General features: G+C 43.6%; 1 protein-coding gene across 3 annotated transcripts in view; it reads left to right on the forward strand.

The window, feature by feature from the left end:
• Positions 1-25,253, forward strand: part of trappc11 (trafficking protein particle complex subunit 11) — a 148,691-nt gene that overhangs the window by 116,163 nt on the left and 7,275 nt on the right. The window contains exons 25-29 of one of the 3 annotated variants that reach the window (XM_077608649.1): positions 6,714-6,864; positions 11,372-11,483; positions 12,490-12,581; positions 19,712-19,845; positions 24,773-24,937. In XM_077608649.1, coding sequence (XP_077464775.1) covers positions 6,714-6,864; positions 11,372-11,483; positions 12,490-12,581; positions 19,712-19,845; positions 24,773-24,937 — 654 coding nt within the window. Of the gene's footprint in view, positions 1-6,713; positions 6,865-11,371; positions 11,484-12,489; positions 12,582-19,711; positions 19,846-24,772; positions 24,938-25,253 lie in introns of those variants that run through there. The other 2 variants (XM_077608650.1, XM_077608651.1) reach the window with 2 other exon arrangements.

The raw sequence follows: 25,253 nt of genomic DNA on the forward strand, positions 1-25,253 counted from the left end.
CAGGGAAGCTGGGGGTCAACTCTCTCAAAAATTGCCCAAGCTTGTCTGCTTTTCCACTCACCTCCCTGAACTTGGCTTTGAGTGCAGAGTTGCACTGCAGGTTAATGAGCTCCATTTGAAGCTCAGGAGGGGCATCTTGCACATCAAAGGAGAAGGGGTCCGCAAAAATTTGAAATGGGGCTTTGTGTGTCTTGAAGTCTGCAAATCTGTGATCAAATTCCTCCTGTAGCTTCGAAATGGCCTCAACATACTTCTCACCACTGAATGGTGTGCCTGCATCCACGAGAGCCTTGCATGCTGGGAAATGGGAAAGGTTTGGCTGAGAGAGCTGGGCTTTCCATAACACAAGTTTAGTGCAGAATGCTCTCACGTTGTCATAGGCAGCACTGACAAGTTGCCCCTGGCCTTGTAGCTTCTTGTTCAGTACATTAAGCTCATGTGTGATATCAACAAGAAAAGCTAAGTCCATGAGCCATTTGGGATCACTTAGCACAGGAACAGCAACCCCGTATATCTCCATGAAGTCTTTTACTTCTGCTCTCAACTCAAAAAATCTCTTCAACACGTTCACCCCTGCTGAGCCAACGTACCTCAGTGAAGTAGAGCACATCCCCATATTCTGACTCCATTTCCTCTAAAAAAGCACGGAACCTTCTGTGCTTTAAGCCCCTGGATCTGATTTGGTTGATGCATTTCACAACGACAGACATCACATTGTCAAACTTCAGGCATCTGCTGCAAAGGGCCTGCTGATGGATAATGCAGTGCAGACCTATGGCCTCCTCCACACCCTCCTCTTCCAGTTTTTTTTTAACAAGTGCTACCAGTCCATTCTTCCTCCCTGTCATTGATGGGGCTCCATCGGTTGTTATTCCAACAAAGCTCTTCCATGGCAAACCGGCATTCTCAATGGCATCACACAGCTGGTGAAATATTTCCTTAGCGGTGGTCTGGCCATGCATTGGAATTACTGTGAGCAACTCCTCCATTACTTCAAAATTGTCATCAACACCACGGACATATATTGCGAGCTGGGCAGTGTCTGTGATGTCTGTGGTCTCATCAAGAGCCACTGAATATACACTGAAACATTGTGCTTTCTCACACATTTGATCATAAATGTCACTTGACAGGTGAGAAATGCGCTCTGCCACGGTGTTGGCAGAAAGGCTGATGTGGTTGAACTGACTTTCCTTTTCTGGACAGACAATATGTGCAGCCTGTAATATGCACTTTTTGATAAATTCACCTTCTGTGAATGGCTTTCCTGCTTTAGCAATCAACTCACAAATGGCGTAGCTAGCTTCGACTGCTGCATTACTGTCTTTGGTAGCCTTCTTGAAGAAATCCTGTTGCCTCAGAAGACGTGTTATAAGACTGGCAACCTGATGAGAGAGCTCTCATCTCCCTGGTATTTTTCGTACTCCTCAGCATGTCTCGTAGTATAATCACGTTTCAAATTGTATTCCTTGTGCACCGCAGCTTTTTCAGTGCAAATGAGACACGTCGGGCTGCCCCTGTGTTCAACAAAGAAATATTGCACTCCCCACTTTTCTTGAAACTGTCTGTGCTCATCACCGACCTTTCTCTTCACGACAGGCTTTGAAAGAGACATCTCTGGGGCTCTGTAATATGTTTTTCCACTTGGAATGAGTCTCGGGTTGAACTTAACTTTCAGTCGCGCGGGTCTGTGGCGCATGCGCACTTTCGCTCTCCGATCGTATTGGATTACGGCAGTTCTCAGAATTCAGAAAGTGTCATGTTAACGCACTTACTGTTAAGTTTCAGTTTCACTCGCGGAGATGGCTACAGACACTGACACAGGCTAGATCACGGATCATAGCGCCTCATTCAGTTCTATGCTGAGAGCAGCGGAGGAGTGTGCGCGCCGAGCGGAGTGATCGGCTTCACGGCTTCTCCTCCGCCCTTCTGATTGGAGGAATGAATGAGTGAGTGAGCGAGGCACTGGACAGCCCGGCCGATGTCCCGCCCTCCAGAGCGGTATACCTCACCGTGATTGGTTCATTCAGCTCCGAACACAACAAGTGTCATTCATATCAATCTTGCGGGCCGCACGAACATTAATCTTTCATATTAAGACGGGGGCCGTAAATTATCGTCCCGAGGGCCGCAGTTGGCCCGCGGGCCGCGAGTTTGCGACCCCTGCTCTAAATAGATTGAAGAAACTACCAGCCATAGCGAGTCTACTCTGCTCTGTTTATTTGTCATCTAAGACTTGGGGTGCGTTCAGGTTCGAAAATAGTGCACGTTTCTTATGACTCCAGGCTGTTTGTCCCCGCTCATTCAATTAGACAATGCTTTCCAAAGCTTGCTAACGTTTCTGTGTTTGCTACACCTGAATACTAGCCTCGTTCCCATCCCTCACTGTCAGCCAGCAAGAATGCTGCTTCTATCTTGATGACGGCATACGCTTTGAGGCTGACTTGAGGAGGAGGGGGACGGGGCTACCTGAATGCACCTCCTGGATGGATGTGATAGAGTCATGTGTCATTGTAAGCCAATCAGTGTTTTCACACACAAACCGGAACACACACGCAAAACAGATGGATAGGGATGTGATGGCAGAGCATTTAGAGGAAAATTTGGCCTTTACAAGATGGAGATATAAACACTTTCAATTTTGTTGAAATTAAAGGAAATAACGTGCATGATGAGTGTAATTTATATCCCGGGGCAGAGCCTTTGTCGACATTTGTGGTAAGCAATTCAAATCTGCTGAAGCACCTAACAACTACACACGCTACCACAAAGCTAGTGGCAAAAAATCCCACCACAGAAACCGAAGAGAGGCCATCCATGAGAAGCAAAGATGGTCAGGGAGCCACTGCTGCCAAACAGCAAAAGTTTGATTTTTCTGCACCACCAAAAGAGTTAGATTTAATTTATTAAACTCAACTTGTATTGTTTACTGCTGATTGTTATTTTATTATATTGTTTACTGTTTATTTTTGGTGCACTTTAAGTGTAGGATAAATCTGTTGCTGGTGAGGTGCAATAAATAGTACGAGGTTCTGTAACACAACTACCTGTTTGTTCTTCTCTATTCAACTGATTTGAATACTGCTCAGAAAATTTCAAATTCATTGACATACAACACCTTTTAACGTAACAGAAATAGTTACTTTCCCTGGTAACTAGTTACTTTTACTAGAGAGTAATTCAGTTACTAACGCAGTTACTTTTTGGAAGAAGTAGTGAGTAACTATAACTAAATACTTTTTTAAGGTCATGTGCATGATACTGCTTAAAAACCCACGATGTACTGAAGCCACAGATGTTGAAGCCGCAAAGTGGTGAAGGATCACAGTATAATCTTTAAATTTAAAAAAATGTAAATACTTTAAGTACTGTACTGACAGTGAAAATAGTTAATCTCCGCTTGATTTAAATTATATTACCGTATTTACTTGCATATAAGGTGTTTTTGTCGGACAAAAAAATGACTGATTCGAGGGTACGGCTTATATGCGCATAAAAACACAACATGCTACGAAACTGCAAGTATAGGCCGCCATGGCACGATGACGTCACGACAAAATGGCGCCTTGACGTCACGACACAATGGCATCTTAAACTTCTGGTAAGAAAATTATAATTTCTGTAATTCGAAAGCATCAGGTTCTCATCAAGATAGACTTATTTCTTTTTTCAAATTGAATATTTTGATATTTTGCATTTACAAAAATAGGCATATTAACTTATGATATTGACCCTAGTAATATGCTTTTGATTCAATATCTCAGAAATACCACTTGTGATCTCATCTCACCCTCATTTTCTGAACCGCTTTATCCTCATTAGGGTTGCAAGGGGTGCTGGGGCCAATCCCAGCTGTCTCCAGGCCAGAGGCGGGGGACACCCTGAATCGTTGGCCAGCCGATCGCAGGGCACAAGGAGACGGACAACCATGCACACTCACAACCATACCTAGGCCAGTTTAGGCCAATTAAGAGTGTCCAATCAGCCTACCATGCATGTTTTTTGGAAATGTGGGAGGAAACCGGAGTACCCAGAGGAAACCCACGCAGGCCCGGGGAGAACATGCAAATGTTACACCCTGCATTTGATCTTGACACACAGGGGGAAATAATCAGAACAGTGAGATGTTGTTTTTACTTCAATCCAACTTTTACTGTAATCAATTAACACAAAAACCCATAACATACAATTAAACCCATATATATACATTATCAACACGTTAGAACCCAAAACATAATGTACAATTACACCTATATATATATAAATATATATAAGCAACACTTTAGAACCCAAAACACAATGCACACACACACCCGTTCAACACACGGTCATAACTTGTTATATCTTTTCCTTTTACAACTTCTAGTAGTCCTACTATTATTCAACAGGGCAAACAATGCAATATCAATAATATAAAATCCTTTCTATGACCGTTATAGACACTGTCAACGATAATGGTGGCCGAAGGTAGCGTGCTAAATGCTATTCCATGTGCGTGACCCGAGACTCTCACATTCACGCCCGTAATTCAAAAGTAAATAAACATTAATAACCATTATCTCTTTTCTCACACGCTAAACACTGTATATTACAAACCCCAAACTGAACCAGCCTTTACAACAAACAGCATACCTTGACACACAGGGGGAAATAATCAGAACAGTGAGATGTTGTTGTTACTTCAATCCAACTTTTACTGTAATGATTCAACACACCTCCCGTGCCTCAAGCTATTTGCTAAGACATCAATAATCGAATACCGATCTTCTTTAACATGCCCCACACTTGCCATGTGGATCCAAGGATCAACAATGGAACACCGATACACACATTCAATCCAAACTCGTTGTGCATTCTCAACATTCAATCATTAATAAAACAAACACTAGTATGTCACACTAATAGATCAAGCACTCTAGTATGTCACACTCTATGATCAAACACTCTAGTATGTCACACAAACTCCACACAGGTGGACGTGACCTGGATTCGAACCCAGGACCCTAGAGCTGTCAGCGGGCCGCTTACTTGTGATGATTTTTCCCTTCAAAGTAACACATTTGTACTCCCTATTAAAACCATGAATATGGAGGTGAAATTTGAGAATCAGGGGGGCATTATACACAAAAATTCAAAATTTTTAAGGCAATTTTACGGGTGCGGCTTATACGTGTGGGCGGCTTTTATGCGAGTAATACGTTAATTACGTTAACGTATTACTTACTAAATACGTTAATTAAAAAAAACAGGTGAGCTTTAGTCCAAGTCCTCTTTGTCAGATTCCAGAGGGTTTGGATTATCAGGAGGCGCCATGTGGGCAGCAGGAAGAGCTTCTTTCTGCTAGAGATTTTCGGCACACAAGAATAATGGCGACCGCTGTTTCTTTACTTGCACAAATATGCTTTGGTACAAGACAATTGCCAAATTCAATGGCACCGACCAAGTTGTCATCAATCTCCTGATGGAGTCTCCTTCTGAGTGGCCCCTTGCAGTGTGTTGAGGTCCTATCGTCATGCCAGCGTCTCACGCACATGACAACTTCTTGATAGCTGACCCCTGTTTATATTCTTTTCCAGCAGGCAAAAATGGGTGTTAAAATAGTGGGTGTGTTTCAATTTAGAAGGAACTTCCAACTTTGGTCTCTCCTGTGGCTAGCTTCTCCGGGCAATTAGACCATTTTCCTCAAATGGGGTCAAGAAAAGTAGAAAGCAAACACTCAGGCCACATCCAGAACTCACACATTCGTGTGACAAGCTACGCGACCCTAGCAGCAATGCAATCAGAACACTTGGATCAGCATGCGCGAAGCCAATTGGGCCACAGGTTGGTACATTTATAATAATAATAATAATAATAATAATCGGACATAGGCCCTGTCGTCATTATGAACAACACAAAAAAAGCCTACTTGTCATCACACGCAGAAACTGCGTGTGATGAAATTGGTGGTGCTTCTCCATAAGCTGCGTTTACTCGGCAAAAGACCTAAATAAGTGCAAGTGACGGACTTGTAATTTGGCATTCTGCTGTTGTGGATACGGGTCGCTTACCTCTCGCTTACCTCTCACTGTCTTTCACTTACCTTACTTCAGTCAGCTAGTAGGAGGCAGATCACCACCCAAACATCTTTTCATATTACCGCAGAAGGGACTGTGTGTTATGTTACCGCAAGTTTAGATTTCTGATGGATGTGGGGAAAAAACTGTCCTTAAGCCTATTTGTCCGTGCTTTGTGGCTACCGAACGAGGGAATAGAGAAACTGAAAGGTCTTATCTCAGATGACCACCTCACCATGCGACAGACCACAAAAGCCAGTGATAGGACTTGGGAATGCAATGTCGTTAAACGTTTAAACCAGGGTTGCTCACACATTTTCAGTATCAGAGCTACTAAAGACCAAATCAAAATTACTTACTTGTTTTTTAATTGACAAATATATTTTGGATTCTTACAACTTGTATTGATGCGTGTTGCATAACTATATATGTTCCACAATTCAAAGTAGTTAACAGCTGGGGAAAACCCACGCATGAAGAACATGCAAACTCAATTGAAGGTTAGAACCCACACTTGAAACACTGATTTCAGAACTGTGGGGTATTGTGATTCCTGAAAGAAATACCCTGGCTGGCATTTATTTTAATTGAATGAGTGATTCAACTAATTAATATTGTGAATTAAGAAAAAGTATATCTATATTTTGTGCTCTGCAGTTTGAGCCTCTGGATCATGTAGCAGTGGATCGTCCCTTTTTGATGTTAACAGAGATCCAGTCATCATCCCCCTGGCCCTTGCTTTTGGCTTCATCTCTTCAGAGTTTCAGATTACCAAACTCACAACACCATGAGTCCCAGTTGCAGGATGGTACATTATTTTAATTATCTGATGTTCTAGCTAATACAGAAGTTAGATACACTACATTGAGTTAATAGATAATGTGCATGCTGTTTTCAGTTTATTTCAAACCAGTTGGTGTGGTGGCGGGGCCGGGGGGCTTACATGTATACATCCTCCGGCCCCTCAAACGTCCACCAGAGGGGGAAAGTAGGTTCCTAGGTAATTTCAGACAGGCCGCTTCAGACAATGCATGCCCTTGCATCACAATGGCCGCGACAGAGCACTCGCAAGCAAAAGCACATACTGGTCATGAAGTTACAATATGATCAATATTGACAAATATGAGTAACACGTGACACTATGCGTGACAACAAGTTGAAATTCTGACACATCAGATATCTGTTAATGTGGTCATGTGATGATGCCTGATCAGCATGCAGGATATGTCACATTACACCCCTATTTCAAAATGACAGCCACGTCAGTCAATGATTCTTGACGCCATGTATGTCAGGCTGAAATTGTGTAGTCTAGCCAGGCTTAAGAGAGAGCGCAAAAGCGCGCGAGAGAGAGAGAGAGAGGGAGAGAGCGTAAGCGCGCGAGAGCGCGCGAGAGTGCGCGAGAGCGCGTGCGAGAGAGAGCGCAAAAGCGCGCGAGAGAGAGAGCGAGAGAGCGAGAGAGAGAGCGAGAGAGAGCGCAAGAGAGAGAGCGCAAGATAGAGAGAGCGCAAGAGAGAGAGAGAGAGCGAGAGAGAGAGCGCGAGAGAGAGAGAGAGAGCGAGAGAGAGAGAGCGCGGGCGAGAGAGAGAGAGAGCGAGAGAGAGAGAGAGAGAGAGAAAGAGAGCGCGCGAGAGAGAGCGTGAGAGAGAAAGAGCGTGCGCGAGAGAGAGAGAGCGTGTGAGAGAGAGAGCGCGCGAGAGAGAGAGAGTGCGAGAGAGAGAGAACGCGAGAAAGAGCAAGAGAGTGAGTGCGAGAGAGAGAGCGCGAGAGAGAGAGAGTGCGAGAGAGAGAGAGCGCGCGAGAGAGAGAGAGCCGGCGAGAGAGAGAGAGCGTGCGAGAGAGAGAGGGTGCGAGAGAGAGGGCGCGCGAGAGAGAGAGAGCGCGCGAGAGAGAGAGCGTGCGAGAGAGAGAGGGTGCGAGAGAGCGAGGACGCGCGAGAGAGAGCGCGAGAGAGAGAGAGTGCGAGAGAGAGAGTGCGAGAGAGAAAGTGCGAGAGAGAGTGCGAGAGAGAGAGAGAGCAAGAGAGAGAGAGAGATAGAGAGAGAGAGCGTGAGAGAGAGAGAGCGAGAGAGAGAGAGAGAGAGTGCGAGAGAGAAAGAGAGAGAGAGCGTGAGAGAGAGAGAGCGCGAGAGAGAGAGAGCGCGAGAGAGAGAGCGCGAGTGAGAGAGACAGCGTGAGAGAGAGAGAGCGCGAGAGAGAGAGCGTGCGAGAGAGAGAGAGCGTGAGAGAGCGAGAGAGAGAGAGAGCGCGAGAGAGAGAGCACGAGAGAGAGAGAGCAAGCGAGAGAGAGAGCGCGCGAGAGAGAGAGCGCGCGAGAAAGAGAGTGCGAGAGAGAGAGAGAGCGCAAGAGAGAGAGAGCGCAAGATAGAGAGAGCGCAAGAGAGAGAGCGCAAGAGAGAGAGAGCGCGAGAGAGAGAGAGCGCGAGAGAGAGAGAGCGAGAGAGCGCGAGAGAGAGAGAGAGAGAGAGCGCGAGAGAGAGAGAGCGAGAGAGAGAGAGCGCGAGAGAGAGTGAGCGCAAGAGAGAGAGCAAGCGCGAGAGAGAGAGCGCGCGAGAGAGAGAGAGCGCAAGAGAGAGAGAGCGCAAGATAGAGAGAGCGCAAGAGAGAGAGCGCAAGAGAGAGAGAGCGCGAGAGAGAGAGAGCGTGCGAGAGAGAGAGAGCGTGAGAGAGAGAGAGCGAGAGCGCGAGAGAGAGAGCGAGAGAGAGAGAGAGTGCGAGAGAGCGAGCGCGAGAGAGAGAGAGCGCGAGAGAGAGAGAGAGCGCGAGAGAGAGCAAGCGCGAGAGAGAGAGAGCGCGCGAGAGAGAGAGCGCGAGAAAGAGAGAGTGCGAGAGAGAGAGAGAGCACGAGAGAGAGAGTGCGAGAGAGAGAGAGAGAGAGAGAGAGCGAGAGAGAGAGAGAGCGCAAGAGAGAGAGAGCGCAAGATAGAGAGAGCGCAAGAGAGAGAGCGCAAGAGAGAGAGAGTGCGAGAGAGAGAGAGCGCGAGAGAGAGAGAGTGCGAGAGAGAGAGCGCTCGCGAGAGAGCGAGAGACAGAGAGCGCGTGCGAGAGAGAGAGCGCGTGCGAGAGAGAGAGCGCGCGCGAGAGAGAGAGCGCGAGAGAAAGAGAGAGCGCGAGAGAGAGAGCGTGAGAGAGAGAGCGCGAGAGAGAGAGAGTGCGAGAGAGAAAGAGCGTGTGCGAGAGAGAGAGCGTGTGAGAGAGAGAGCGTGCGAGAGAGAGTGCGAGAGAGAGAGAGAACGCGAGAAAGAGCAAGAGAGTGAGCGCGAGAGAGAGAGTGCGAGAGAGAGAGAGTGCGAGAGAGAGAGAGCGCGAGAGAGAGAGAGCGTGCGAGAGAGAGAGAGAGCCGGCGAGAGAGAGAGAGAGCCGGCGAGAGAGAGAGAGCGTGCGAGAGAGAGAGGGCGCGAGAGAGAGAGGGCGTGCGAGATAGAGAGTGCGAGAGAGAGAGAGAGAGAGCGCGAGAGAGAGCGCGTGCGAGAGAGAAAGCGCGCGAGAGAGAGAGAGAGCGAGAGAGAGTGCGAGAGAGAGAGAGATAGAGAGAGAGAGCGAGAGAAAAGCGCTAGAGAGAGAGAGAGTGCGAGAGAGAGAGTGCGAGAGAGAAAGAGAGAGAGCGTGAGAGAGAGAGAGAGCGCGAGTGAGAGAGACAGCGTGAGAGAGAGAGAGCGCGAGAGAGAGAGAGCGCGAGAGAGAGAGAGCGTGCGAGAGAGAGAGCGTGAGAGAGAGAATGGAGAGAGAGAGAGCGCGAGAGAGAGAGCGAGAGAGAGAGAGCGCGAGAGAGAGAGAGCGCGAGAGAGAGAGCGCGAGAGAGAGAGCAAGCGCGAGAGAGAGAGCGCGAGAGAGAGAGAGAGAGCGCGAGAGAGAGAGAGAGCGCGCGAGAAAGAGAGAGCGCGAGAGAGAGAGAGAGCGCTAGAGAGAGAGAGAGAGAGCACAAGAGAGAGAGACCGAGAGAGAGAGAGCAAGAGAGAGAGAGCGTGTGAGAGAGAGAGCGCGAGAGAGAGAGCGCGAGAGAGAGAGCGTGAGAGAGAGAGAGAGAGAGCAAGAGAGAGAGATTGCGAGAGAGTGCAAGAGAGTTTTTTTAAGTTCATAAAAATGTAAAAATCCATGCTGAAACCCCCCACCAGAGGCTACTAGGACTCAGCACTAAAGGATTTTTTTAATTGGGGTGACCCTACTTCTCAGATTTTCACTTTTCGCGGTATTTATGTACCGTATTTTCACGACTATATGGCCCACCGCATTTAAAGGCGCAGTGTCAGTAACGAGTGCTATTTCTGTATTTGACACACAAAAAATGCACCGCATTTAAAGGCGCAGCCAGGCATGGCAAAGCATACACTAGCTTAAACATACACCAGCTTAAACATACGGCCACATGCTAAAAACACGTTTTTAAAAAGGCAACGGAAGCAAAACTGAGTTTGGTTGTACTTTATTCAGTCATTTTACAATGTACTCACGTTTTTTGATCAATCATCGCCCACAAATCCATCAAAATCCTCATTTTCTGTGTCCGAATTTTACAATTGTCCAAATGATAAATCAAAAACGCCGGGTTCCCTCTCTTGGTTGTCAGAGTCACTGTCATTGCCATGTGGCTCCACAGAAATGATGCCGGCTTTGGCAAAAGCTCGAACAGTCAGGCTTTAGAGCTTACACACGGCGCTCCGCGTTATAAGGCGCCCTATCTATTTTGGAGAAAATTTAAGACTTTTTAGTGCGCCTTATAGTCGTGAAAATACGGTATATACGTATACACGTATATATGTATATATACGTACGTATACATATATACATACATACATATATGTATATGTGTGCATGTGTATAACACAGACATATATGTTCATTAAAATGTTACTCTTTTGACTTAGGCACATCCAGGACATTGCAGATTGGAGTTTTAACCTTGAATATCAGTCAACGTGTTCATAAGACCTTTGTGTTACTATAATTTGAAGCCCATGTCTACAGTTCTTTGTGTCTTGCCATGGTGACCCAGTCTTGAACAGTATGTTGTTGTTTTTTTCTGGCTGTCAGGAAGCACGTACGGACACGACACCACCCACATTATTAAAAAAAGCCCAGCAGTGTCCATTCTTTATGAGAACACTTTTGAGGAACACACTCCACCAGCTGCAGGGCTTTCTCCCTGAGGCTGCGAGGAGACTGATGTCAGGGAAATTCTAAAGCTTACTTCATTCCCTAAAATCAGTAGATTATTAAAATACTTTAAAGGACAAATCCCAGTGCTGAACCTCACTTGACTGCTTAGAAAACTAACGTTTTATGCCATTAATTGCACTTTCTGTTCCTATTTTCAGAGATTCTGCAGAAAGATGAGTGTGTAAGTGAATGTTTCTCTCTTTGGTGTCTACCACTCGATAACAAGAACAATTCTGTTGCTACTGGACAGTACGTCATATTATGGAGAAGGTACATGCATCTATTTACTGACACCACCACCCTTTTATCCAAAAATGATCTTGATAAAAGCAACATTATATATAAAATAGTACCGTGACCGGACGAGTCGCCGAAAGACGTTTGGCCGACGGACGTTTGGCCGACGGACAGTTCACGGAACGGACGTTTCGCCGAAGCGCTCGCCCCGCCCCCGGATCATGTGTGTACATGTTTTTCAACCTCGGCCCGCGGGCCATATACGGCCCGTTACAGATAACAACATTCATTTAGGAATAACAAGGGCATGTACTGCCCCCCGCTGGACATATTTCTAAATACAAGTATGTAGTACAATGTGCTGCCAATGTTTTATATTTTTTATTCAATATTCTTATATGTACACATACACACACTCTTGCTATGTGCCTGACACTAAGAAAAAACAACACGAGAAGACTTACTAAAAGACATATTAGAGGGTTTAGAGAACAATACCTGAAAATGCCATTGAACACACTTATTTGATGTGTGCCAATAAGAACAATATTTTAATTTTAAATAATTTCCCATTATTTTAGGAAATATATATTCAAAATGATTTGCTTAGAACCTTAATTCAAAGATTAATCTCAATGTTTTCTATGCTGGTGTACATTTTCTGGAGTAGGATTCCTGGATTTACAATTTCATTTCAGTACTTACTGTTATAACTCCTTTTTTTCTTCTGTCACGTACTGTTCTGCGTGTGTTTGGCCGTGAATAAATGCCCTTGTTATTCATAAATGAATGTTATCTGTAACGGGCCATATATGGCCCGCGGGCCGAGGTTGAAAAACATGTACACACACGATCCGGGGGCGGGGTGAGCGCTTCGGCGAAACATCCGTTCCGTGAACTGTCCGTCGGCCAAACGTCCGTCGGCCAAACGTCTTTCAGCGAATCGTCCGAGCACCAAATCGTACCCATAATGTTGATGTTTGAATTCAAGTGATAAAACGTTTTAAGTTCTTAAATATTCATTGCAATTATTTTGAAGACATTCTTCCAGCCCAGATCGTCCTCTTATCAGCACAACAGTCACTCTGCCACAAGCCTTTTTGGAGCCTCTCCCAATTCACATCTATGCTGGTGAGTTTACTTAGTCCCAATCATTACTCAAGATGTCCCAAATGTAAATGGTGTCAAAATAATTTTTGAGAATATAAAAGAAAAAGTGTTTATGCTTGCAATAACATTTATTTTGCCCTGCACATCAAATGACACAATTATTGTACTTTCAAAAGAGCATTAAACGACAATACAAAATTAAAATGAAGTGCATTTTGAGTCCATCTTCAAACTCTATGGAATTGCACTCAGACGAGGAGTGAACGTGGGACAGAGGGCTCTGGTATGTCATTTCCATGTTGAGTGCAATGCATCTTTTAAGATATTTTTATTTTCGTATTTAGAATCATGCATTTGAGCAGGTTTTGACTAAAGCTGGTTTGCAATAAAGTAGGTCAGGGGAGAAACTGATTCAATGATGGAACTGAAAAACACTTTGCGTATGTGCTAAATTGAGGTCTCAGAAATGGTACTCGGACGATTCGCCAAAAGACGTTTCGCCGACGGACAGTTCGCCGAACGGACGTTTCGCCGAAATGGGATTCGCGCGCTCGCCCCGCCCCCGGATCGTGTGTGTACATGTTTTTCAACCTCCATATACGGCCCGTTACAGATAACATTCATTTAGGAATAACAAGGGCATGTACTGCCCCCCGCTGGACATATTTCTAAATACAAGTACGTACAATGTGCTGCCAATTTTTTTATATTTTTTATTTTATCCTTGCGTTTAAAGTAGTAGCCATTTGGAGATCACGCAGAACAGTACATGACAGAAGAAATAGAGAAAATAAAGTAGTAGTAACAGTAAGTACTATTGTAATGAAATTGTAAATCAATAAATCCTACTCCAGAAAATTTACACCAGCATAGAAAATGTTGAGATTAATCTTTGAATTAAGGTTCTCAGCAAATCATTTTGAATATATATTTCCTAAAATAATGGATTGGAGCTCGCGTGCACTCAGTTATCAGTTAGCAAATTTCTTTTCCGCGGAAGGACATACGTAACACACGCAACACGTAACACACGCAACACGTAACACACGCAACACAAATGTATACCCTAGCTTGATATACTGTCAGAGTTATATTTGTACCTTTCCGGACCACGGCACAGGACACCCCGAACTGCCCCTAGTTTTATAGACTCCAGCTCTGTCTCTTTACCTGGCAGCGACTAGTATACCCAGGGTTTTTAACGCAGTCCCCTGGACGCGTGTCGCAGTCCCCTGGACGCGAGTCTCATTTAAAAAAATGGACCTCACGTGCAATGCCCCTTCGCGCATTTGGAACCCGTCAACAAACGCAGACATTCACGTGGACTTACCAGATATGACCCCAGATGTCTCTTTCAGAGGGTTAGTCGTCGAAACCGTCGAGAACCCAGGCGCTCCTTCGAGTTATCCAGCCCGGAAAAGGGTATTTAAGCGCCGTGCACGGTCTTTCCAGATATCGAACGGGAGCGACCTGGATTCTGCTTCGGTATCTTGACCACAGGCTCGAAGGACCAAATGTTAGGTTCATCCAATTGTACGTTTATCCTTAGGTTTTTCCAATTGAGCTTTCAATAAAAAAGGCATCTGTAGTCACATCACATTTAATTCTTGCAAGAAGAGAATACATCCGGCCGCTCGCCCCACAAGATTATTCTAACGAGTGGCATTATGTCCTGCCCATTTAAGGCCTCAAACCAAAACAATTACAAGGTTATCGACTCGATCCAATTGCGTAAGCAAGAAACAAAACAATTCTATAATCAAGCAAACCTAGCGTCAAACTAGCGTCACAAATTAAAACAATATGCTTGATAGCCATCCGCTGACCCAACAACAATTTAAGCGTCCTTCACAGATCTTCATTGCGAACTTGCATCTGGGGAAAGGGTTGAGGCGTATCTTCCAGTAATCAGTCCTCGGAGCAAGGACTCAGTGTATTGTTTTATGTCTTTGCGAACTTGTATCTCTCGCTGGACCCAGCTGTCCTGGAGAGCGACCTTGGCGTAAGCGTTTTTCTTCGTTGAAAGCGATCAACACATATATATATATTGTTTAATATAGTTACATATTTAGGATGAGCATTACTATTCCTAATAAGCAAATATATTGATTAATATAGTAAGTATGTATATTATAAGGCTTTATATTCATTGCAAACACATTTATAATAATGATTACTCCAACAGGTTTTTTTTTTTAATTAAACTAGAAGTAAAAGTGTGTTCCATGGCATTTTCAGGTATTGTTCTCTAAGCCCTCTAGTCTGTCCAAGGCACTTAGAATTTCACATTAGTCTTCTAGTGTTGTTTTTTCTGTGTCAGACATCAATCCCCAGCTTTGATAAATTACATTGCGTGTCCAAATGGCTACTACTTTAAACGCAAGGATGAAATAACAAATATAAATAAATTGGCAGCACATTGTAGTACGCACTTGTATTTAGAAATATGTCCAGCGGGGGGCAGTACATGCCCTTGTTATTCCTAAATGAATGTTATCTGTAACGGGCCGAAATGAATGTTATCTGTAACTGGCCGTATATGGCCCGCGGGCCAAGGTTGAAAAACATGTACACACACGATCCGGGGGCGGGGCGAGCGCTCGAATCCCGTTTCGGCGAAACGTCCGTTTGGCGAAACATCTTACGGTGAATCGTCCGGTCACGCTCAGAAATAAATGTACCGTATTTTCACGACTATAAGGCACACATAAAAGTCTTTAATTTTCTCCAAAATAGACAGGGCACCTTATAATCCAGTGCACTTAATATATGGACCAATACTAAAACTGTTATCACGATAAAATAAAATAAATCAGTCGATAGGGTACACCATCCTCTACAGCTCTCACAACTACGGCAAGCAGCCCCCGACTCTACTATTTTCCCCGTTGAAAAAGTACAGCGCAGTGACTGCTGGGATATGTAGTTCTTTTGTCAATACACCCAATGGATTGTGGCCTGGCGATCGGCATCAACACAGCTTTACGAAGCATGGACGCTAGCTACTAGCTAGCTACTATTTGCGAATGGATTGTGGCCTGGCGATCGGCATCAACACAGCTTTACGAAGCATGGACGCTAGCTACTAGCTAGCTACTATTTGCGAATGGATTGTGGCCTGGAAATCGACATCAACACAGCTTTACAAAGCATATAAGGGAGCGTTGGAATAGTTACGCTAGCTACTAGCTAGCTACTATTTGCGAATGGATTGTAGCCTGGAAATCGACATCAACACAGCTTTACGAAGCATGGAAGGGAGCGTTGGAATAGTTACGCTAGCTAGCTACTATTTGCGAATTGATTGTGGCGGCCTGGACGAACGTATAAAACTCAGCGTTTTCGATGACTAATTTGGACAATTGTTCAATTCGGACACAGAAAATGAGGACTTTGATGGATTTGTGGGTGATAATCACGTGAGTTCATTGTAAAATGGCTAAATAAAGTACAACCGAACTCAGTTTTGCTTCCGTTGCCTTTTTAAAAACGTGTTTTTAGCGTGTGGGTGTAGCGTGTATGTTTAAGCTGGTGTATGTTTTGCCATGCCTGGCTGCGTCTATAAAAACGGTGCGTCCTTTGTGTGTAAAATACAGATATAGCACTCGTTACTGACACTGCGGCTAAAAATACGATGCGCCGTATAGTCGTCAAAATACGGTACAGACGCTCCCCTACTTACGAATGAGTTAGGTTCCGAGCGATTGTTCATAAGTTGAATTTGTTTGTAAGTTGATTCAGTGCTATATTTTGTATTATAATTTATGTTTAAGGCCTATATAAGTATATTGAAGGTTTATATAAGTGCATTTGTATGTTTAAGGATTGTATAAGTAACACGCATTGGTTTGTACTGAAAAAAACATTTAATAAAATGGAGAGAATATGTACAGTACTGTATAGAGAGAGACAGAGAGCGAGAGAGAGAGAGAGATTTATGTATTAGAAACTGGCCAAAAGAAGCAATCTAACGATGATTGCACAGTTTTCGTCTTTTTTTCATCATAAATGATGCGGTAGCACTGTATGGCATCATTCAATTGATTTGCAACCTTTGTGCAACTTCAAATATTTGGGTCCTGCTGCTCGATCTTTCTGTTTATAAATGGTACTGACGGTCGAACGATTCAAGTTGTATGCCCGTGCAATGCTCACCACTCTCACGCGCATCAAGCTTCGTTATTATTGCCACTCGTTTCAAATGAAATGGCTTGCCTCTTCCTTGCACCTTCCTCACTAGAAGCATTTCGCTTTTCACCAACCATATTGAATAATGGCTGCACGAGATATTTCATGATAAAAAATGAAAAAGGTTATTTGCGCACTGGAGATATGTCACGCACTTACGCAACTTACGCACTGCAACGAACTGGGCAGAGGAAGGTGGATGCTGGGTGAGCTGAGCTCACAGCGCCAGGCGTCGGTATTAGAGACGGAAAGAAGCACTACTCGGAAAAAGGCGCGCAATACAAAATCGAACTTACGAAAATTTTTCGACATAAACGCAATTTGCAGACATGTTCGTATGTACCGTTGTTCGTAAGTCGAATGTTCGTAAGTAGGGGAGCGTCTGTATATGAATGTGGCCCTAATATAGGACGACCCCCCCTTTTTCAAGACTCAAGTTTGAAAAAATAATTTTTGAACACCAAATTCAATTTTCATGCACAAAATAATGACAGTACATCTATATACTATAACTATATATAACAATATATTCAAGAGAAAAAGAATTTTATTTTTTCTCATTAAAATCATGGAAAAACTGTCTATCACATCTTAATACAATAATACCATGACATACGAGCAATTTGAGATACGAGTAAATTTCTGAGCAAATGTTTATCTTGAGATACGAGACAAGTTTTGATATATACGAGCATGCAGCCAGGTGGCGAGAGGCTGCTTATGAAAACAGCATGGGCATTCTTTCTCGCCACAACTCCCTCGTGTAAAGATACCTTCAAACAATGGGCGGAGCGTTGGGAGCTCACTAGCGAGGAGGAGGTGGAAACGAGGACTGCCTTGCTACAAAGGAAATCAAACAAGTTAGCGAAGTGGGAAGAGTTTTCTCATTTTATTGAAAAGAGGCACCCGAACAATTTGGCAAGTGGTTGTGCGTTATCCTATTGTAAAGTGCTTTGAAAAGTTGGTCGCCCGCCATATCAGGGATACAGTCCCTCCCTCAGTTGATCCTCACCAGTTTGCTTATAGAACAAATAGGTTCACTGAGGACGCCATCGCCGTAGCTCTACACACAGCATTGAGCCACCTGGAGCACCATGGGAACTACGTGAGGATGCTCTTCATTGACTATAGCTCAGCCTTCAACACTATAATACCGGACATTCTGGCTGACAAACTCTCCCACCTTGGACTATGCTCTTCCATATCCTGCTGGATAAAGAACTTCTTAATCAACCGACCAAAAACTGTTAGACTTGGTCTCCACCTCTCTTCCTCCATTACACTGAGCACTGGCTCACCTCAAAGCTGTGTACTGAGTCCTCTTCTGTACTCCCTGTACACATACGACTGTACACCGACCCACCAGTCTAACTCCATCATCAAATTTGCCGATGACACCACTGTGGTCGGACTCATCTCAGGAGGGGATGAGTCGGCCTACAGAGATGAGGTCAACAAACTGTCTTTGTGGTGCTTGGTGAACAATCTCACACTGAACACCACGGAAATTAAAGAAATAATCCTGGACTTTCGCTAACGCAGCACAGATCTGGCCCCACTCCTCATAAATGGAGTATGCGCAGACAGGGTCCAGTCCTTCAAATTCCTGGGGGTCCACGTCACGGATAAGCTCTCCTGGTCTACCAACACCACGGCAGTGGTGAAGAAGGCCCAGAAACGACTCCATTTCCTCAGGGGACTCAGGAGGAACAACTTGGACACCAAGTTTCTGGTAACCTTCTATAGAACCACTGTGGAGAGCATCCTGGCATACTGCATCACAGTGTGGTATGCTGGAAGCATGGCAGCAGACAAAAAGGGCATGCAGAGAGTGATCAACACTGCCCAGAAGATCATCGGCTGCTCTCTGCCCTCACTGGATGACATTGCCAGCCCTCGCTACCTCAGCAGAGCCGAACATTGTCGGGGACCCATACCACCCTGGTCACAACCTGTTCCAGCTGCTGCCCTCTGGCAGACGCTACAGGTCTCACAAAGCACGGACAAATAGGCTTAAGGACAGTTTTTTTTCCCACAACCATCAGGACTCTGAACTTGCAGTAGTAGCACGACACACAATCCCTTCTGTGTAATAACTTCGGGGTCAGTTAACATGAAGGACGTTGGGCGGAGATCTGCCTCCTGCTGGCTGACTGAAGGTAAGTGAGGAGACAGTGAGGAGGTAAGTGATCCGTTGTTTGCTGGCATCTGTGAGGCAAACTTTTTTTCTGGAGTCGCCGGGATTTGGTTGCGCTCGGGGGGAGATGCGATGTATCCATCACGGCATATTGCCAACGGGTCTCAAATGAACCACCGGGATCTCCGTGGATAGTAATAATATCTTAGATTAGGCAATTTAGGCGATTTTTAGTATTTACCTTAACAGGATGTGATTCTTATATTTTTGTATTACTTATTTTGGCCTTTTGCCGGGAAAGCGCACTTTGTGGAGTAGCAGCACCAATTTCGTAATTGCAGCTGGGTATGATGACAATTAGGCTTTTGACGAGTCAATGATGATGACAAAGCCTATGTCTGATTAGATTAGATTTGAACCTCTACACCATGAGGCGGTTTATATGTATGTTTATATAATATTGCATGCCCCACTTTTCAGTTTTTATTGTATTAAAAATGTTTAAAATATCCAATACATTTTGTTCCTCCTCACGATTCCCACTTGGTCTTTATTCGGGACAAAAATACTTAATTTTATATCTTTATTTTGGAAGTCTGAAATTGGGCAAATGATTGAAAAGTTCAAGGGGGCCGAATACTTTGGCAAGGCACTGTAGCAATAGTGTCAACAGTCATATGCATTAACCATATCAGACTGTCCCTTTATATTCTGTGCAGCGCTACCTCTCCCCCATACAAATTGCTTGTGGAAATATTTCAGTTTAATGTACTGATCGATTGCTGTTGACTTTTTTATGTTATGTGTTGTCTTTATTTTGATGTAGATATCCCTACTTTTGGAAGAGTACGTGAGTCCCTTCCCATTTGTTTCCACATTGAGAACAGAACAAATTTGGTACAGGAGGCACAGATAACTGTTGAACCATCTGATTCCTTCATGTTTTCTGGACTGAAACAGGTAAGCAGAAAGAGATTAAGAAAGACAAAAAGATATTTCTTGATATTAACTTGTGTATATCTTTTTTTGCTATTGAAAATCCCCCTTGTTATATTGATTAATCAATGAGTACTAAAATTGAATTAAAATCTCAACATCACAAAATAAATTACTCCGATCAATAATGTTGGCAAAGTGGGTGAGTGGATGACACGTCGGATACACTGCCTAGCTAAAATAATTTGTCCGCAAAGTAACAAGATTTATTTCCATTCAGTTTTGCACAAAGTTTTCACTGAGCTCTTGATGATTGTTTAGTCCACTCTTCAGAGCCTACGCCACCACTTCCGAAAGATTCTTAACAGGGTTAAGGTCTGGAATCTCCGATGGCCAATTTATGTGGGAAAATTATGCATGCTCTTCCCTGAAACAGTCTATTACCTTTTGAGCTCAATAAATCCTGGCATTGTCTCACTTTGGAACATTAAATCTGGTCTCATCAAACCACCTGATCTTTCATTACTACGGTTAGCAATGAATGGGGTCGGGAACCTTTTTAACAAAGAGAGCCAGAAGAAAAAAATTATTAATGTATGTAATCCCTTGACAGCCATACTTAGGATTTAAAAGTAAAACAAAATATGTCAATTATTTGTCATTTCAACACTTTTAAAGTACACTAAGTACAGTCGTACCTCTACTTACGAAATTAATTGGTTCCAGAACTTTTTCCGTAAGTTGAAAATTTCGTAAGCAGAGGTGTATACTTTATATGTAAATTCTCTAATTCGTTCCACGGTCGTCACACAACCACCAACTAAACCCTTTAAATTGGTCAACATGTCCCAATTTTGTATGAAAGACGTGAGGAAATACACAAAAATGAGAGAAAATTATAAGGAAATTATTTATTAATGTCTTAAAATAAATAAAGCATATGAAAATGTGCCCTTCGCCGCTGAAATAGTTCCCTCCGCGGCCGTCATACTGGGAGACATAATACCCGTGTTTTTCTGCCAGATGGCAGCAAGAGCCCGTTCTACCAGGGCCGAAAGATGTCCACTTTGTAGTACATTTTAGACTTCTACGTGTGCCCTTTGTGTGTGTGAGAAAATATGTGCCGCGTTGCATTTGTATGTTTTTTACCGCTTAATAAGGGGAATTGCAATCATCAAGGTCAACATTTAGCCGAGGTGGACAGGTATGTAAGAGAGAATCTTAAAACATGGATAGTGGTTGTTGTGAGAAACCCAATTGAATTGAATTGAATGCTTTTATTGTTATTATATGAGACCGTTGAAATGAGAGCCCAGTAGAGGGTAGCGGTGTTCTAAAGTGAGAATAAATGCATTTGCAACAAAATTTTCAAAATAAAATAACGGATAAGGAAATGCATTTACTTTTAGTGGGATTTCGTAACTTGGATCTTTTTCGTATCTCGAGTCATTTGCATATAAAAAATTTGTAACCTGAAAATTTCGTACCTAGAGCCATTCGTAAGTAGACATATGACTGTACATAAATACCTTGACATTCGAGTGGCCCAACATACGAGCAATTTGAGATATGAGTAAAATTCCGAGCAAATATTGACATAATTGTTCCCATCCTTGCCAATCTGGCACTACAATACCCCAGTTTTGAGTTTAGCCAATCGAATGACCATTCGTAACGTCCCGTATTTTCAGTTGCTTATGTAAATGTTCCTACTTTAGCAGTATTCAATCTGAATGTAGGTACAACACTGATCCCCAATCATATGACATACTCCTCCTTTTTCGGCCTAAATTCAATCCAAAGCCTGACAATTCTGCAACGTCATCCTAGATCAGGGGTCTCAAACTTGCGGCCCTCGGGACGATAATTTGCGGCCCCCGTCTTAATATGAAAGATTAATGTTCGTGCGGCCCGCAAAATTGATATGAATGACACTTGTGTTCGGAGCAATGTTCCCTCTAAGCTGCGCGCGTGCGCAATTGCGCACTACTCTCGTCTTCTCTGCGCAGTAGCAATCATATGGCGCACAGTAAAAAAAAAATCTTTTTTTTTTTTTAATTATTATTTTTTTTTTTTTACCCCTTTCCCCATGATGGCGCCGTTTAAGTGGCAGCCAGTGGCAGTAGCTCTGTCCACTCATGTTTTTCGTGTTTTACAGCATGTTTTACATGAAAAATTAGAGGGAACATTGACATGCACCTGTTGTGGCAGGTGTGATACTGGTGTGCCCATCGCGAGCAATGATGATGTCGTGACCGGATGATTCGCCTAAAGACGTTTCGCCGACGGACGTTTGACAGACGGACAGGTCGTACTAGTATTTGTTAGTTTAATGATTAAATACAAATAATAGTATTTGTATTTAATAATTAAACGCTGTTTTCAGCTGGATTTGACCGAATTTGAGAGCATTTTGAGCCGTTTGGCGAATGGACGTCTATAGACGTTTTTTTGCCTCCATCGTGATATCATCCAGTATTTGTATTTAATCATTAAATGCTGTTTTAGGATGGATTTGACCCGATTGCTGTCATTTTACGGCTCGGTTCTGCTACATCTGCCCGCCCAAGAGTGCTTATTCCCGGGCTGCCATGCCCGCCCAAGAGTGATTATTCCCGGGCTGCCATGCCCGCCCAAGAGTGATTATTCCCGGGCTGCCATGCCCAACCAAGAGTGATTATTCCCGGGCTGCCATGCCCGCCCAAGAGTGATTCCCGGGCTGCCATTGACGGTGGTCTAATAAATTGAGAGTGATGAGCGGCAAAGGGAAATGAATAATTGATTTTTACTATAATTTGGACAACGCCGGCGGCGGGCCGGATTAAAAATCCTAACGGGTCGTATATGGCCCGCGGGCCAAGGTTGAAAAACTTGTACACACACGATCCGGGGGCGGGGCGAGCGCGCGAATCCCGTTTCGGCGAAACCTCCGTTCGGCGACCTGTCTGTCTGTCAAACGTCCGTCGCGAAACGTCTTTCGGCGAATAATCCGAGTACCGACTTACACATGCAACCTATCGATTGTTTGCTTTTGTATTCCCTTCAAAATATTCCCAAAACGTTGCACACAAATGTCCTCACAATAGGATAACGCACGACCACTTGCCAACGAGAAGTAGTATATACGCCATTTGCACTGACTAATGGGGGAAAAAAACACTGAAAAAATGCAATGCTGCGCCCAGTGCTCGCATAGACATTACACGAGGGAGTTGCGGGGAGAGAGACATTGCCCATGATGTTCTTACGAGCAGTCTCTCGCGTCCGCTGTCTGGTCGTATATCAAAATTTGTCTCGTATCTCAAGATAAATATTTGCTCAAAATTTTACTCGTATCTCAAATTGCTCGTATGTCGGGGCACTCGTATGCAATGTTCCCTCTAATTTTTCGTTGGTCTGAGCAGAAAGTCAACCTCCCTGAGCGCACTGAGTACCAGTGTGAGCGACATCATCGGTACTCGGATGATTCGCCTAAAGACGTTTCGCCGACGGACGTTTGACAGACGGGCAGGTCGCCGAATGAACGTTCGGCGGAACGTCCATTCGGCGACCTGTCCATTTTTCATGTAAAACATGCTGTAAAACACGAAAAACATAAGTGGACAGAGCTACTGCCACTTGCTGCCGCTTAAACGGCGCCATCATGGGGAAAGGGGTAAAAAAAAAAAAAAAAAAAAAGATTTTTTTTTTTTTTTTACTGCGCGCCATATGGTTGCTGCTGCGCAGCGAGGACGAGAGTAGTGCGCAATTGCGCACGCGCGCAGCTTAGAGGGAACACTGCTCGTATGTCGAGGTACCACTATACCAAATCTATTTATGCCATCCATTTTCTCTTGCTCGTTCCCACATAATTTCTTCCTCTGGTTCAAAACTTCTTGGCCTAGCTTTCCTAAAAATGGGAACGTCAACATGGTCTGAGTCATTTACTGTCTCATCTAGGCTATAGTTGTCATATATTTTTTTGTTCAATGCAAAGAAAAGGCTGTTTGTCTCATCTGTCAAGAAGAGAGGGTTATTTAGTTATTATTTATTTCATTTATAGTGTTATTTGTTTCCTGACTTTTTTTCTGTAAAAAACTTGGAAAGGGTTATTTGGTTATGTGTGGCTTTCTGTAAAACAATAATTATTTTAAGCACCCCATACGATCATCACACTTTTTCTCTTACAAACTGACACCGGCCCCCCATCAGAGAAGGGAAAAGTTATCTGGCCCTCACAGGAAAAAGTTTGGGGACCCCTGCTCTAAACCATTATACTGGGATCCACAGAATCAGCAAGTGAGCAAATTTTAAGCTTTTACAACAAAACCTAGCTTAAAATGAACTCTCAAATGTACTTGGAGTGTTCCTGTTAGGAGTAGTATTATTGACCAACTGGAGCAGGTTGAAATAGGACTGATCTTATTACATGGCCCTTAGTCTGGAGCTTTTTCTTGCCAATAAATTGAATTGAATTGAATTGATCCCAAAGTCAAATTCATTACAGTAATCCAGCCGAAAAGTGTTGAAGGCAGGTGACATTGTTTCAATTTCTGCCAGCTGCAGACGGGAAAAAAGCAAACTTGCCAAAACATAACTGACATTCCAATTTCAAGTCACCTTAAGACCCAAGTTTTTGTTTGGCTCAAGCAAGGTTTGGCTTACGAGCCTCTAGTAGGAGCCAGTGTGACGAAACACTGTTGACACCTTTTGTTATTTTTAAACAATATGATCAATCGAAAGCTACGGCTGCGCTGTCTAGCCCTTTTGCAGCAATTTGACGGCAGTCAGATCTGAACTTTTGCCCCTTTTTCAATTAATGTGCTTTAACTCAGCCTCTCCCATCAATAAAGGGTTGTAGGAATGCTTCTGACCTAATGAAGTCTTCCAAACCATGTTCCTTCACTTTTTGTTCTTTCATATTTTTTCTCGTTTTTATTGTTTTTCTTTAATAATTTTCTTTTGTGTACAGGTGTATCTTCGTATACTTCCTGGTTCAAAGCAACAGATGCTGTATAACTATTATCCGCTGATTGCGGGATACCAAACTTTACCACAACTCACCATCTGCATGTCCCGCTGTACAACCAATGCATACAACCTCAGACGTTTCCTTCCTCACCGTATTTTTGTCAAGGTAATCCATTGTTTTTTAAGGAATAACATTATAACCAGTCATATTTATACAGTGGTGTCATTTATGTAACTTCTCTGTTTACTTTGCCATCTATAATGTCCTTACCATAATTTCCCTTGTTAAGTGTGTATTATTTTGCTTGGAAATTTGAAAAATAAATGATACAATAATCGTATCATCCATACATTACATGTACTATAAATATATAAGATCTATTCTCTCGCTCTTGTTTCCCCTCAAATATCTAAGTTGAAACATAAGAAAAATATAAAATACACTTACACTGTACGGACAGTGCTAAACAGGAAAGCACTCT

The sequence above is a fragment of the Stigmatopora argus genome, chromosome 9 (genome assembly GCF_051989625.1).
Source record: "Stigmatopora argus isolate UIUO_Sarg chromosome 9, RoL_Sarg_1.0, whole genome shotgun sequence".
Taxonomy (NCBI): Eukaryota; Metazoa; Chordata; class Actinopteri; order Syngnathiformes; family Syngnathidae; genus Stigmatopora; species Stigmatopora argus.